This window comes from Apteryx mantelli, chromosome 2 (assembly GCF_036417845.1).
Source record: "Apteryx mantelli isolate bAptMan1 chromosome 2, bAptMan1.hap1, whole genome shotgun sequence".
In the NCBI taxonomy this organism is placed as follows: domain Eukaryota; kingdom Metazoa; phylum Chordata; class Aves; order Apterygiformes; family Apterygidae; genus Apteryx; species Apteryx mantelli.
Genome location: NC_089979.1, coordinates 167,386,409 through 167,398,976, shown reverse-complemented (window position 1 = coordinate 167,398,976; position 12,568 = coordinate 167,386,409). Strand labels below are relative to the sequence as shown.

General features: G+C 43.1%; 2 protein-coding genes across 2 annotated transcripts in view; both read left to right on the top strand.

The window, feature by feature from the left end:
- Positions 1-12,568, top strand: part of LOC136991340 (obscurin-like) — a 176,250-nt gene that overhangs the window by 61,389 nt on the left and 102,293 nt on the right. The window contains 5 exon segments of the mRNA XM_067292206.1: positions 1,164-1,427; positions 1,774-2,037; positions 2,352-2,615; positions 3,178-3,441; positions 4,896-5,159. Of these exon segments, the coding sequence (XP_067148307.1) occupies positions 1,164-1,427; positions 1,774-2,037; positions 2,352-2,615; positions 3,178-3,441; positions 4,896-5,159 (1,320 nt within the window).
- LOC136991436 (immunoglobulin superfamily member 22-like) lies at positions 5,818-8,139 on the top strand. The gene is made up of 3 exons (XM_067292562.1): positions 5,818-5,935; positions 6,882-7,172; positions 7,868-8,139. The coding sequence occupies exons 1-3, from the start codon at positions 5,818-5,820 to the stop codon at positions 8,137-8,139; spliced, it is 681 nt and encodes a 226-aa protein (XP_067148663.1).

The window sequence follows — 12,568 nt, the reverse complement described above, 5'->3', positions numbered from 1 at the left end:
CACATCACTAAAGAAAATCCTGAATAGTACTGAACTCCAGACAGAGTCTTGAGGAACTTTGCTCAATTCATTCTTCCACTGTGAGTTTCTCCCTCCCTTTGCCCATCAGATGACAGAGCCCAGGAATGAGGAACTGCCCCTGAACTTCTTGAGACATGCAGGGTACCTGGCCTGTCTCATTTTGGCCCTATGTTCTGTAATAATTACTTCACGCTCATTAATATCTCTCGCATTTTATAGGTCTCTTGAGTTTCAGGCCATTGAAGAATTTGTGATTTAGGCAGGCTATTCCTGATGTTTCCTTGAGGAGGGATAGTTTGTCGTTAATATTGTAATTATTGCCCTTGATATTGTTTCTTCAAGAAGTTACCGCTTTCTCACACTGCCTTGTCCTGTAAGTTTGTTTCTGCTTGGTCATAAATAACAATTCTTGCATTTATTTAATCTTGCTTTCTTGCTGCAAACAGAAGTTTCCTTTTGTTCTTCTCCATTATTGCTATTTCTAAAAACCATGAGCTCTTCTGCTTCATAATTGGTGTGAGCCCAGTTATCCTCTTCATCCGTAGTCTCAAATATTTATTTCTTACTAGTCAGAGTCAGAACTTGGAGAGCCTTCTCTCCTGTTCTTTCCTACACATTCTATGTACAAAAGTGGTCTTCACGCCATTCCAAAGATTTAGCAGACATTGTCCCATCCTATTGCTTCCCCAACTAATATTACCACATTACCATCCAGTCTTATGCTCCGAATGATTGTTAGCTGTTTCAAAAGGGGGATAGGTATGAGGATACACCTGAACTTCCTGCTGTGATGGCCTTTATCAGATGTCCACAATGGAGACACCCTTCCTCTTCTTTTTCTTTTTTATTATTACCCAAGCACTTTCGAGAGGTCAGTCCAATTCTGCTCCTCAGCTTCATTCTGACTCTTGGGCTAGTTCTGTAGGTATCCTTAGCACATAAGGCAAAACCTTATATATTTTTTCTTTAGCTTTTCTTCCTGACCATGGTGTAACCGGCTATGTTATTTTCTCAGACTGAATTATACTGAGGAAATTAGAGCTTTGTCTATACATGAAGACTTCCTCCCATTCCTGCTGTTTATTCTTTTTGTTTTGGTGACCAAGTACAGCATGTCATGAAAATGTTTGCTTTGTTCTTAGCCCTTCCTGCTCTCTTCAAAGAAGAATTAAGAAATGAAGAAGCTACTGAGGGTGGAGTAGTCACTCTGCGCTGTGAGTTGACCAAAACGGCTTCAGTGGAGTGGAAAAAGGGATGTACGTTACTCAAACCTAGTGAGAAATACAAAATGAGGCAGAAGGATGCCACTGCAGAACTGGTGATCCATAATCTAAATGAGAATGATGCTGGTGATTATACTTGCGTGTGTGGGGACAAGCAGTCCACAGCTTCCTTAGCAGTATACGGTAATAACCATTATCATGTAGATGTCCTAATTATCAGGCTTATGGGTTGGATTTGTTTTGTTGCCTGTGTCCGTTGTCATCTCTGCATAGTTTCTCTGAGTCTGACTTTACATGTCATGGTCATGAGAATTAATTCACATTTTATGGTTTATTTGGAAAGACCTGCACCCCAACTCCTAATGCAATACATATATTTAGGACCTGATCCTCTTGTGAAGTACATGCAAGATCAGGCCCTAAGGCAGCTCGCCACTCTTCCTCTAGCTTTTCCTTCCCCCACCCCTGCCCTTCACCTGGAGGTTGTGTTTGCTGCTCCATTTTAACACTCTGTCCATTACATCCTCAGCTCTGCCTGCAGGCATCAAGGAAAGCCTGAAGGACGAGGAAGTAACAGAAGGTCAAACAGCCACTCTGCGCTGTGAGCTGACCAAAGTCGCTCAAGTAGAGTGGAGAAAGGGGAGCAATTTGCTTAAAGTCAGCGACAAATACAAAATGAGACAGGAGGGCACGGTCACAAAGCTGCTTATCCATGATGTAGAATTGAAGGATGCTGGAGAATACACTTGCGTGTGTGGAGAACAGGAGACAACAGCTGCCTTGACAGTGCATGGTAAAAACCATATACATCTATCTGTATTGTCAACACCGTGTATTTCTCTACCAGCTCATCTGCTATTTGTTGTGTGTTCACCTGTGGTTGAATTTGTTTCATTTAACTTGTAAGCTGTCTCTAAGATCTGGTTGCATCCAGGCTGATTTTCTCCTTTGTCTATTGGTTTGTTTAATGTCCTAGAATTATGCGGAAACTGTTCCCACCGTAAAGTGTTCTCTGCTTCTGTACCTTAGCAAACTTCTCCCTCTCCCTACCATCAGCTGTGTGGATTTTGTCGTTTTTAATGTCTTTGTCCGTTCTGTGACCTTCAGCCCTGCCTGCAATATTCAAAGAAGAACTGAAGAACCTGGAGGCCATAGAATGCCAAACAGCAACTCTGCACTGCGAGCTGACCAAGGCTGCATCTGTGTCATGGAAGAAAGGGAACAAAATACTCAGAGCAAGTGAAAAATACATCATGCGACAGGATGATGCCGTTGCTGAGCTCGAAATTCGTGAGCTAGATCTGCAGGATGCGGGAGACTACACGTGTGTGTGTGGGAACCAATGCACCACTGCTTCTCTGACAGTGAATGGTAAATTCACCTTGCAGATGTGTGTTTATTTTAATTTGCTTCTCTGAAGGATACTAGTACTGTGTAAATCATTCAGCTACCAGCTTTAGACTTTTTCCTAGGAATTCGTGTGTGCAGGAAAGGAGAACTTCTTGTTCTGCCATCTTAATTTGGTCTGATATCCCTGCAAAGGGAGTAGAGGAAATGGCTGTTTCTCCATGCGGACAAGCTGCTATCCTGTAAATTTAAAGGAATAGTGCCTAGGAATGCTGGTGTTAGACCAGCTGAGATATCCTGCCCCCATGGAGGGTGGCCCTGAGATACATTCTCTAGGTTACATCTTGAATCCATCCAGCCACTTGTATTTTGACACAGTTCTTCTTTCAGCACAGTTCTTCTTTTCCTGCTGTTACTGCTGGGTTCAGTTTTCCAGATCATCGTAGTGATAACCTCAACCTGAATGGCTAGACTAAAGTCCCTGACTTGGCAAGATTTAAACATAAATTAAAAGGGTTCTTGATGCCAACTGCAAACTGCAGAGGTCTTAGTTTAAATACGCTGTGTATTGACTTTCCATTCCCAGCCCTGCCGGCGCTTTTCAAGGAAGAATTGAAAAATGAAGAAGTTACAGAAGGAGCATCAGTTTCTCTGTGTTGTGAACTAAGCAAAGCAGCTCCCGTGCAGTGGAAAATAGGGTCCAAAGTGATCAAAGCAAGTGACAAATATCAAATGAGACAACTTGGCACTACTGCAGAGCTGGTCATTCATGACCTAGAAGTCAAAGACGCTGGAGATTACACCTGTGTTTGTGGTGACCAGAAGACAACAGCAACCTTAACAGTCCATGGTAAAAAGGCACTATTAAATTAATAACTAGCTCTATGGATAGATATCACTCTGAAATTCAGCTCTTTCAGCCCTGGATCAGTAACCTGCCTTTGCTTTTTCCCTTTGTCTTCTCTTGTTCTATGCATAGCTCATTTCTTTCTGAAAAAGATTTGCTCAACACAAATTCGGGGGCATTATTAATCCCTCTCCCCCCAAAAGGAGGAAATGAGATGGGTTTTTTTCTTTTCTTCTCAAGCTTCCTGTTCTTGGGCACTTACATTTTCTAGCTTGTTTCCCCCTCATCTCCTTTGTTTCACTTCCTCACTGTTCAAACAAGTAGTGAGGGATGGGGAAGCCCAAGAGGGAGGAGAGGTCACTCTGCTCTGTGACCTGGCCATGGCTGTTCCTGGGGACTGGCAGAAAGGGCACCAGATTTTTAAAATCATAAATGCAAAATGTGATAAGAGGTGCTATTTCAGAGCACTTTATGCTATTTCATAACCTAGGTTTGAAGGATGTGGGGGACTAAACCTCTATGTGGGGACCAGCAAAGTAGAAACTACCTTGACAGTTAGGAATTAAAAAAAAAGAAGACAGGTTTTCAGCAGTTACACTCTTCTTTGTTCTACCAGCTCCCAATAAACCAAATCAGAAATAAATCCTTGTTTTATGTTAATAATCTCATTACCTGATGTTCTGCTCTCCTCTCATTAATGGGCATGTGTTTTAGTGCAGGAACCTTCCTTGGCTTTGAGGAACTGTGGTCAAAGGGACCCAGTTCTGTCCCCACCAGCTTTTTCCAGCAACTTCTAACTCTCTCCTGGGCTTTCCTGAAACATGCTTTTTTTCTGACCTGTCTGAGAAGTGGTCTGTGTTTGCACTCCCTCCCCATTAATATTAGCTGTGCACAAGGCAGGTTTGTGGCTTAGATGTTAAGAATTAGTTTCTTTGAGGTTAATGTTCCTGTAGTTTGTTCTTCCTTCGGCTCAGATTTCCAAAATGGGAAAGTGAGAACCTGAAATTCTCCCGTTGCATGTTATGGCCCTTCAGACTTCAATCTCAAAATAGAAATAGGTTTCTTTTGAACTCTGGATGCTTTCATGTATATAGTTTTCAGTCAAACAAACAAAATCGCTCTACCAGCCTCCTGGAAATCATACCTATCTAAGTAAAATCATACCTATGTAAGTAAAATGCTACTGTATCCAGTAGAACTGTGTATCTCTGTATTGCTTTTTCCCTATGAAAAGCAGCAGACAGTCAGGGAATTAATTGTTGATGCTAAGTGAAACCATGCTCGCATCACGCTTGAAGAAGGATCCTTTCAGAGTTTCTGAACTTGGCTATTGCTAAGCAAGTTTAGAATAGGGTGAAAAAGGGAGGCATAAGGGGAAATAATCCCAAGTACCAAAAAGAAATTGGGATTTGAATTCTGCTTTTCTGATGACCACTTGTCCGTGTTGCATCCTTTAGCCCTGCCACCACTTTTTAAGGACGAGCTAATGAACAAGGAAGCAAAAGAAGGTGAAGATGTTGTTCTGCACTGTGAGCTTACCAAAGCTGCTCCTGTGGAGTGGAGGAAAGACCAGCGGATCCTCAAAGCAAGTGAGAAATACAAAATGAGGCAGGAAGGGACCAAGACAGAGCTGATGATTCGTGAAATAGCTGAGAAGGATGCAGGAGACTACACCTGTGTGTGTGGAGAGCACCAGTCTACAGCTGTGTTAACAGTCCAGGGTAAAAATTATCTCCTCTTTCCTGACTAGAAAAGTCTGTCCTCTCCTATCAGGTGTTCTGTTTTCTATCTCTGTTTGTCCAACCTTATTAACTGAAGTTCCATTTATTTGAAATAGTATTCCTTGTCTTTGATGATCTCCAGGCTGTGTATACCTGAAAATATTGTTCTGTATTCTCCTGTGCCCTCCTGCAGATCTGTAGAAGACCTCTTCAGTGATCAGGACACGTCAATTACTTTTATAGTTGGCAAAATCTTCTGCTGCCTTTAGGTCTTAGATTAGATGAAGCCTGTACATACTTGCTGGCCAATGTGACTTCTTGAAATCAACAACTTTGTTCTGCAGATATTCCTATTACCTCTCAGGGAAAATAACCTTGTAGTTTGGATTTAGAGCTTTGATGTTTAGATCCATCTGCAAAAAACTATTTTGGTGTTTGCAATTTCTTTCTATTTTTTCTTTCCCAAAACCAATTTGCAGTATGTTGCAAGTTATGTTTCTATTTCATAGCCCTGCCGGCACTTTTTAAACAAGAGCTTCAAGATGCCAATACAGAAGAAGGTGGTACAGTAACACTGAAGTGTGAGCTTACCAAACCCAATGCTCTAGTGGAGTGGAGGAAAGGAGATATTATTCTCTACCCTGGTTTGAAATACGAGATGAAGCAGCAGGGCTCCACTACGGAGCTGGTCATTCATGACTTAGAACTGAAAGATTCAGGAAAGTACACCTGTGACTCTGGACATCAGCAGACAACGGCTGCAGTCACTGTGCATGGTAGGCAGAGTGCTGACCCTTGACTCAGTAAACACGGAGTGAAAGGAGCGTCTCTCAATGATCCCTACTGCTGTTTATTTGCTTTGTTGCTGGTCTTCGATAGCAGCATACATATTCGACTTGAGCCTGACACATGGTCAGGGTAGAAGGGTTCTGCTTATAGTATCTGGAATGATTAATCAGCATCAAAGCAATTAAACCTTGCCAGGATGTCAAAATATAATGAATCCTTATGCCCTCTGAGTGCAGGGAGTTTGGCTGCATATGGGAATTTGGGGAATGATTGTTCATGGCTTTGGTAGGCCTAAGGGATGCAACGATTGGGCAGAGCTGTGGCTAAAGGATTTCTGTAACATGTTCTGAATGCGCAGGATTATTACTTGAGGCTTTGAGCCTCACGTATGAACTTTGAGTGTAAACTGCTGTGTCCTCATGGGTTTTCCTCAGCCCTTTCTTCCAAATTGAGCAAGACCTTTTCTGAAGTCTGAATTTCCCCTTCCTCTTCCATTTGTTGTCTTATTTTCATCTTACTGTACTATCTATTCCTGTTCTTGAGTGCTGACTTGGTCTTTTAGATGTTGGCAGAAGTTTTATTTGGGGATCAAGTCTGTCAGCCAAATATTGCAAACTCACAGATGTTTATTAAGGAAGAACAAGGGTCCATGTAAGAGAAAGAGCATCCCGCTGTGTCCCCGTGTTCTTTGACTAAACCATCCCTAGCTGGCATGGAGACACTGGCCTGGGGACCATTCCGTGGACCACTTTGTAAGACCAACTGTGTCCCTAATTTCACAATCTGTCCTCGCCTCTTGTTTCACCTAATGATTCAAGAAGGATGCTACCAAGAAAGAGAGCTGCAGCCCAAGGATTGTGGAATCAGGAGAACAGACCGTTTCTGAAGAACGATGGTAGGATTGGGTCCGTTCAGGAGTAAAGCACTGTTAAAACATTTACCTCTCACATTTTGCAGCCCTGCCTGTCACATTTAAACAACCCCTTCAAAATAAGGAAACTGAGGAAGGAAGTACAGCTACGTTCTGTTGTGAGCTGTCAAAACCCAGTGCCGCAGTGGAATGGAAGAAAGGAGGAGTGGAGCTGCAGCCCAGCCAGAAATATGAAATGAGGCAGAGGGAGTGCTTGGTAGAGCTCTTAATACATAATCTCAAATTAGAAGATACAGGAGAATACAGCTGTGATAGTGGGGATCAGGAAACAAAGGCATCTTTAAATGTGAAAGGTAGGTGGTGTGAGCTGATTCATAAAGCAGTAGATATCATCCCACACAAAGCAACAGCTTGAATATGATTATTTTGAAGTGCATAATATTTTGCCCATAAATACTTCCCTTTGCATCTGATGCACCCGGTTTTTGTTTGTTTTTTTTTTAAACGAGAATGGAAGAGGAAGATACTTTGTTATTCCAGTGCTGCATTGGTGTGTTGGGTTATAAGAAGAAACACTTTTTAGCCTTACAGCTTGGGAGAGATTAAAGGAAGAACAAGGCTTTAGCATAATGTCTGGACATTTCACGTGACATGTGACTTATGTATTTAAAAAAGGATTTTCTTCCAGATCCTGGAAAGAGACTCCTAACTACCTTTCTGATTTCTCAAGGCTGTCCGTGGAGTTTTCTGTATTTTTTTTTCTTTTGAGATCTTTGAGATCAACCAAAGGATAAGTTCATTCAAATAATTCAGCCCTGGAAAGGATTTGACCCAAGGAATACAGGAAAGAAACTTTTTAGGTGCAGATGTCTGCTTCTGGTGCAGCAAGATCTGTTACCAGCTCCAGGCAAACTAGAAAACGTGGATCCTGCCTGGGAATGTAGCGCTTGAAAATCACAGTAACTTTGTTCCCCTGAAAGTCAGTCTAGACATGGTAAGCAGGACATGACTCAGGCTCCTGTTTTTTCTTTTTTTGCCCTTCTTTTAGCCTTGCCAGTCCTTTTCAAAAAGGAGCTCAAGGACAAGGATGTGCAAGAAGGAGCTGCAGTGAAATTCCAGTGTGAGCTGACAAAGGATAAGGCAACTGTGGAGTGGAGGAAAGGCACCATGGAGCTCTTCCCATGTGCCAAATATGACATTAATTTAAACGGTCGCATAGCGGAACTCGTGATCCACAATGTAGAACCAGAAGATGCCTCCGATTATACGTGTGATACAGGAGACCAGCAGAGCACAGCAGTCCTCAGAGTGAATGGTTAGCATTGCACCAAAATGGAGCAGAGGCTAGAAGGGTTTTGTGCAATTGTGTGGTTGATATTCTGTTAAGTCCTTCCAAAAGTAAGATAAAGAGCCAAGCAGGTGCTCAGTGATAAATCAGAAGATGGAGAAATGAATTTTATTGGAAGGGATTCAGAGAATGTCTATTTAAGTCTATAAGGCACAGTATCTAGGCTCATTCCTCTACTATTAATAAAAGCAAGAAACTTTGCATCATGGGGATTTTGAAATTCTAATAGATCTTTATTTTTGGCGCTTTGCATTAATTACTGGTTCAGCTGGATCAATAATTAATCATAGGCCAGTTACAAAAGTGTGTTGTTTTGTATTGCTTTCTGTTTTTCATTGTCCTCTCATGAAAATCCTGAAAACATCGTGCATTTAAACAAACCAGGAATAATGTGTGTTGCTAATCATGGTCTGTGAAAGGTTTGTGACTGTCTCATTTGTTGGCTGGAACTTGTGTTTTCGATCTGAGCCACAGCTTTTCAAACTCCTGGTGGCTGAATCTGAGCCATGAAAGCAGCTGCTGGCTCACCTAGGAGTCCTGTGCTTGCTTTAGATATATCGCAACAGGAGCTAGATAGGAGAACCACAAGCACTGAAATTCCCCTTTTCTCAACTGCTCATGCACATGGGATGGATATTCCCTTCTCGCTTTTGTTGATGACAAGCTGTTGTCTGAGCCTGGTTTGAATGAGCGCGGTGCATTTATTTGTCCATGCGCTGGAAGGACTTACTGTTGACAGTCTAGGGTCTTGGAAAGACAGCAGCGAAATAAAGCATTTGCTTACATTGTTTATAGTGTTGGAAGTGAGGAGTATCTCCGTAACATCAACAGATTTAGACTAGTTTTAGTCTAAATTCGTTTTAGTCATCAAGTACCAGATTCTGCTTAGACATGATCTTGATGATCTTCTCTGGAGATATTCAAAAGCCGCCTGGACGCGATCCTGTGCAACATGCTCTAGGTGACCCTGCTTGAGCAGGGGGGTTGGACTCGATGATCTCCAGAGGTCCCTTCCAACCTCAACCATTCTGTGATTCTGTGATTAATCCATTTGAGAATTTTCAGGATCAAGATAAGTTGTGTGAAAGGTACTGTTACAAGGTGGATGCCCTTGCCTTTGAGAAGTGAACACATCTGAGGAGCTGTCTGATCCGCTCCTTTTCTAGATATACAGAATAAAAAAAATTTTTTTTGTCATTATCACGTAATCACCAAATGCAAATTTGTTCTGCAGCTTCAGAGCCCAGGTTCCTTGTGCTGAGCTGGGCAGAAGCCACATTCGTACATTCAAGCTAATGGGTTGTGCATTAATTGCTCTCAACTTTGCAGCCATCAAACCTCGGCTGAAGCAACAGCTGAAGAGCGAGCAAGTGGAAATGGGAGGAACGGCCAGGCTGCGCTGTGAGATCACCGTAGGCAAAGCAGCGGTGGAGTGGAGCAAAGATGGAGTCGTGCTTCGCCCAAGTTCCAAGTATGAAATGTGGCAGGACGGCACCCTCCGCGAACTGCGTATCCACCACTTGGAGCCTAGCGACGTCGGAGAGTATTCCTGCAAGGCTGGGGATGAGACAACCTCTGCAAAGCTGACTGTGAAAGGCAAGAGCCGTTTACTGGGGCAAGGGGATTTTCAGTTCAACGTGCTAAGATTTTGCAACATGTTACTGTTGTAATAAATGCACCCAGAGTACAGGAGGGGTATCATGAAGCCATACGAAATCTTATTATGATCAGTGAATAAATGCACTGGTTTGCTTGGGGGCCCGGAGAGGATGAGGCAGCTGTAAGTTTCTGCTCATGTGGCTTTGAACGTTTGCTCGACATCATGTGAGTGATCAGATGGGTCGTCCCCAGCTTCCAGTCACCTGCCAACTGCATCTGGCCCTAATTCATTACAGACAGAGCTGTCTTTCAGACTGGGTCACTAGTGTGGAACAATCACTTCTAGCCACTCTATAGGCTGCTCTCTATATTATGGATGCTCTATATACTATGCCCAACTGCACCCCTTTTCACACGTAGGGTGACCTCCGTTGTATAAATCTCTATTGTATTTGCTCAAGTGAGGACTGTGTTTCTTCCCCTTCAGTATTGCCCACGAGATTCAGGGTGTAGCTTCTGCCTCGTTGCAGGCTGTGCGATCTTTGCACAGATCTGCAAGTGCCCAGCTGTGATAGAAGCAGGACGCAAACTGAAATGCAAAAGCCCGTTGCTCCCGCTGACCCTGTTGGCCCTGCTGAGGGCACGGTGCCTCCCTGATACCCAGGCAGACTGGAGCAGCAGCACAGAGTATATGCAGTTCTGTTTGAAAACAGGCAGTGGTGGGGATCAGTTTTGAATGTGTTTAACATAATCTGAAGTGCAAACACAGCAGGTTTCCAGATCCTGAACTTGGAAGCTGGTATTCAATCTCTATTCGCCCGATTACAGGATACAGGATTACAAGAAGTAATTAAAAAAATAAATATGGAGCATATTTCTGAGAGAGAGAAAGAAAGAGTGATCCTGAAAGATATTGGCTGTCACTGAAGCCCCTGGCTGAAAGGGGTCACACATCAGAGTTCAAAATATGTAATTTGAGAAGCTGTGATCTCTCCATCCTTGGAGATACTTAAAACTCTGCTGGTCGAGGCCCTGAGCAACCTCCTCTAAGTTGGCCCTGCTTTGAGCAGTGGTTGGATCAGGTGACCTCCAGAGGTCCCTTCCAGCCTATGTTATTTTATAATTCTATGATTTGGTCCACATTTTGGCTTTCGTGGCTTGACTACTGAACCCTGGACTTTTTGCAGAGCCTGACGTGACCATTGTGAGTGGCCTAAAGGACATGGTGGTGTTTGAGGGGGACGACGTGACTTTTCAGTGCCAAGTTTCTCATGAGAACGCAAGGGACGTTGAATGGAAGCTGCAGGATGTTGCTCTGCAAAACAATGAAATGAATGAAATCTCCGTGGAAAAGGGGAAGATTCACACCCTGACGTTAAGGAAGGTGACTGAGCAGGACATTGGGGCTGTTGCTTTCCGAGTGGGACCACACACATCTACAGCAATGCTCACAGTAAAAGGTAAGAGAGAGGAACAGGACTGGAGAGAATAGGCAGCAATTTGATTTTGCGCGTGCTGGCAGTACAAGGCCCAACCTGTCCATCGTTCACTCCTTGCTAACTCACCGTAGTCGGGTGCTCGTGCTTGAGCTCCAGAGTGATATGGAGGCAGAAGAAATTCTCAAACGTCCTTCTCCTTCCCTTTTCGAAACTGCTTGCCTGGTCAAAGTCCCCATGCCATCTGAACTAGACAAAATATGTGCAAAATTTTTTATTAGTATTTCCTTAACTTCTAGAAACATCTGCCAATGGCTTTCATTCAAAATCCATTCACTTGTTTTAACCACCCCAGTATCTTACACAGAAGTTAAAGCTTTTTTTTAATACTTAACTGTTCAACTGTAAGTTGCAAGTGTAGGGAAGCAAGGTATGGGTGACTGTAAATTCACCTCTGCTGTGTTTGTAATTTCAGTGCCACCTCCAGTCTTTAAGGAGAAATTACAGGACACAGAATTGCAGGAAGAAGAATCGGCCATCCTTCACTGTGAGGTCTCCCAGCCTAATGTCGCGGTGGAATGGAAGAAGGGCTCCCAAGTGATTTCCCCAGGCTCCAAGTATGAAATTAGGCAAGAGGGAACAATCCATACTTTAAAAATTTATCATTTAAAACCAGAAGACTCGGGCAAATACATCTGTGATAATGGAAACCAGCAAAGAGCAGCCACTTTAACTGTTAAAGGTAAGCTGTTTTGTTTTGTTTTTAAGAAAGACTTATTCCACTTTCATAACTTAGTACTAGCGTGTGGATGTTATCTACTGTCCTTGACTTCCGATGAACTTTGCTGACAGACAGCAGCTGAGGATGCAGTCTTTTTGCTTTCAGAAGTTATTTTAAATCCTCTAGTAAGTGTCTTCAGCAATGAACATGGAGAGATGCAGGTGTAATAACTGCTTGCACAGTTCTAGACCCCAGGGGCTTCTGTCTGAGTGACCAGACAGACAATTTTGATCCTTAACCACCTCTGTCCTTTGAGCTGCAGTCCCGCCTGGGCAAATGGTGCTCCGGAGTCCAAGTGCTCAAACTTACCAGGGCACTCAGCTGCAGCTGAGAAGTGAGCCACCAAAGTACTTTCAGTGTCTAGGCTCCTAAAAACAGGTGTAACGTGTCAGTTTGTCTGCTTTTAAAAATCTACCCCGATCCAAATACAACGTTAATGTAGCTTTTCCTGAGATAAAAGATCGACTAATGTAAATAGGGGCCATGAAATTAATGTGAAATGCTGTCTTTTAAAATATCCCATGAGGTCTCTCTCGTGAAGGGCTTGTACCTGCCTGCTCTCACACTAGCTCCAGGATCTAGCAG

What these genes read in the sequence shown, in the direction of transcription:
- LOC136991436 (XM_067292562.1), top strand. Translation starts at nt 5,818, where the DNA reads ATGAAGCAGCAGGGCTCCACTACGGAGCTGGTCATTCATGACTTAGAA. An exon ending in GGCTGCAGTCACTGTGCATG is followed by an intron (nt 5,936 to 6,881) that starts GTAGGCAGAGTG and finishes AGCACTGTTAAA; the next exon opens with ACATTTACCTCTCACATTTT. An exon ending in GGCATCTTTAAATGTGAAAG is followed by an intron (nt 7,173 to 7,867) that starts GTAGGTGGTGTG and finishes CCCTTCTTTTAG; the next exon opens with CCTTGCCAGTCCTTTTCAAA.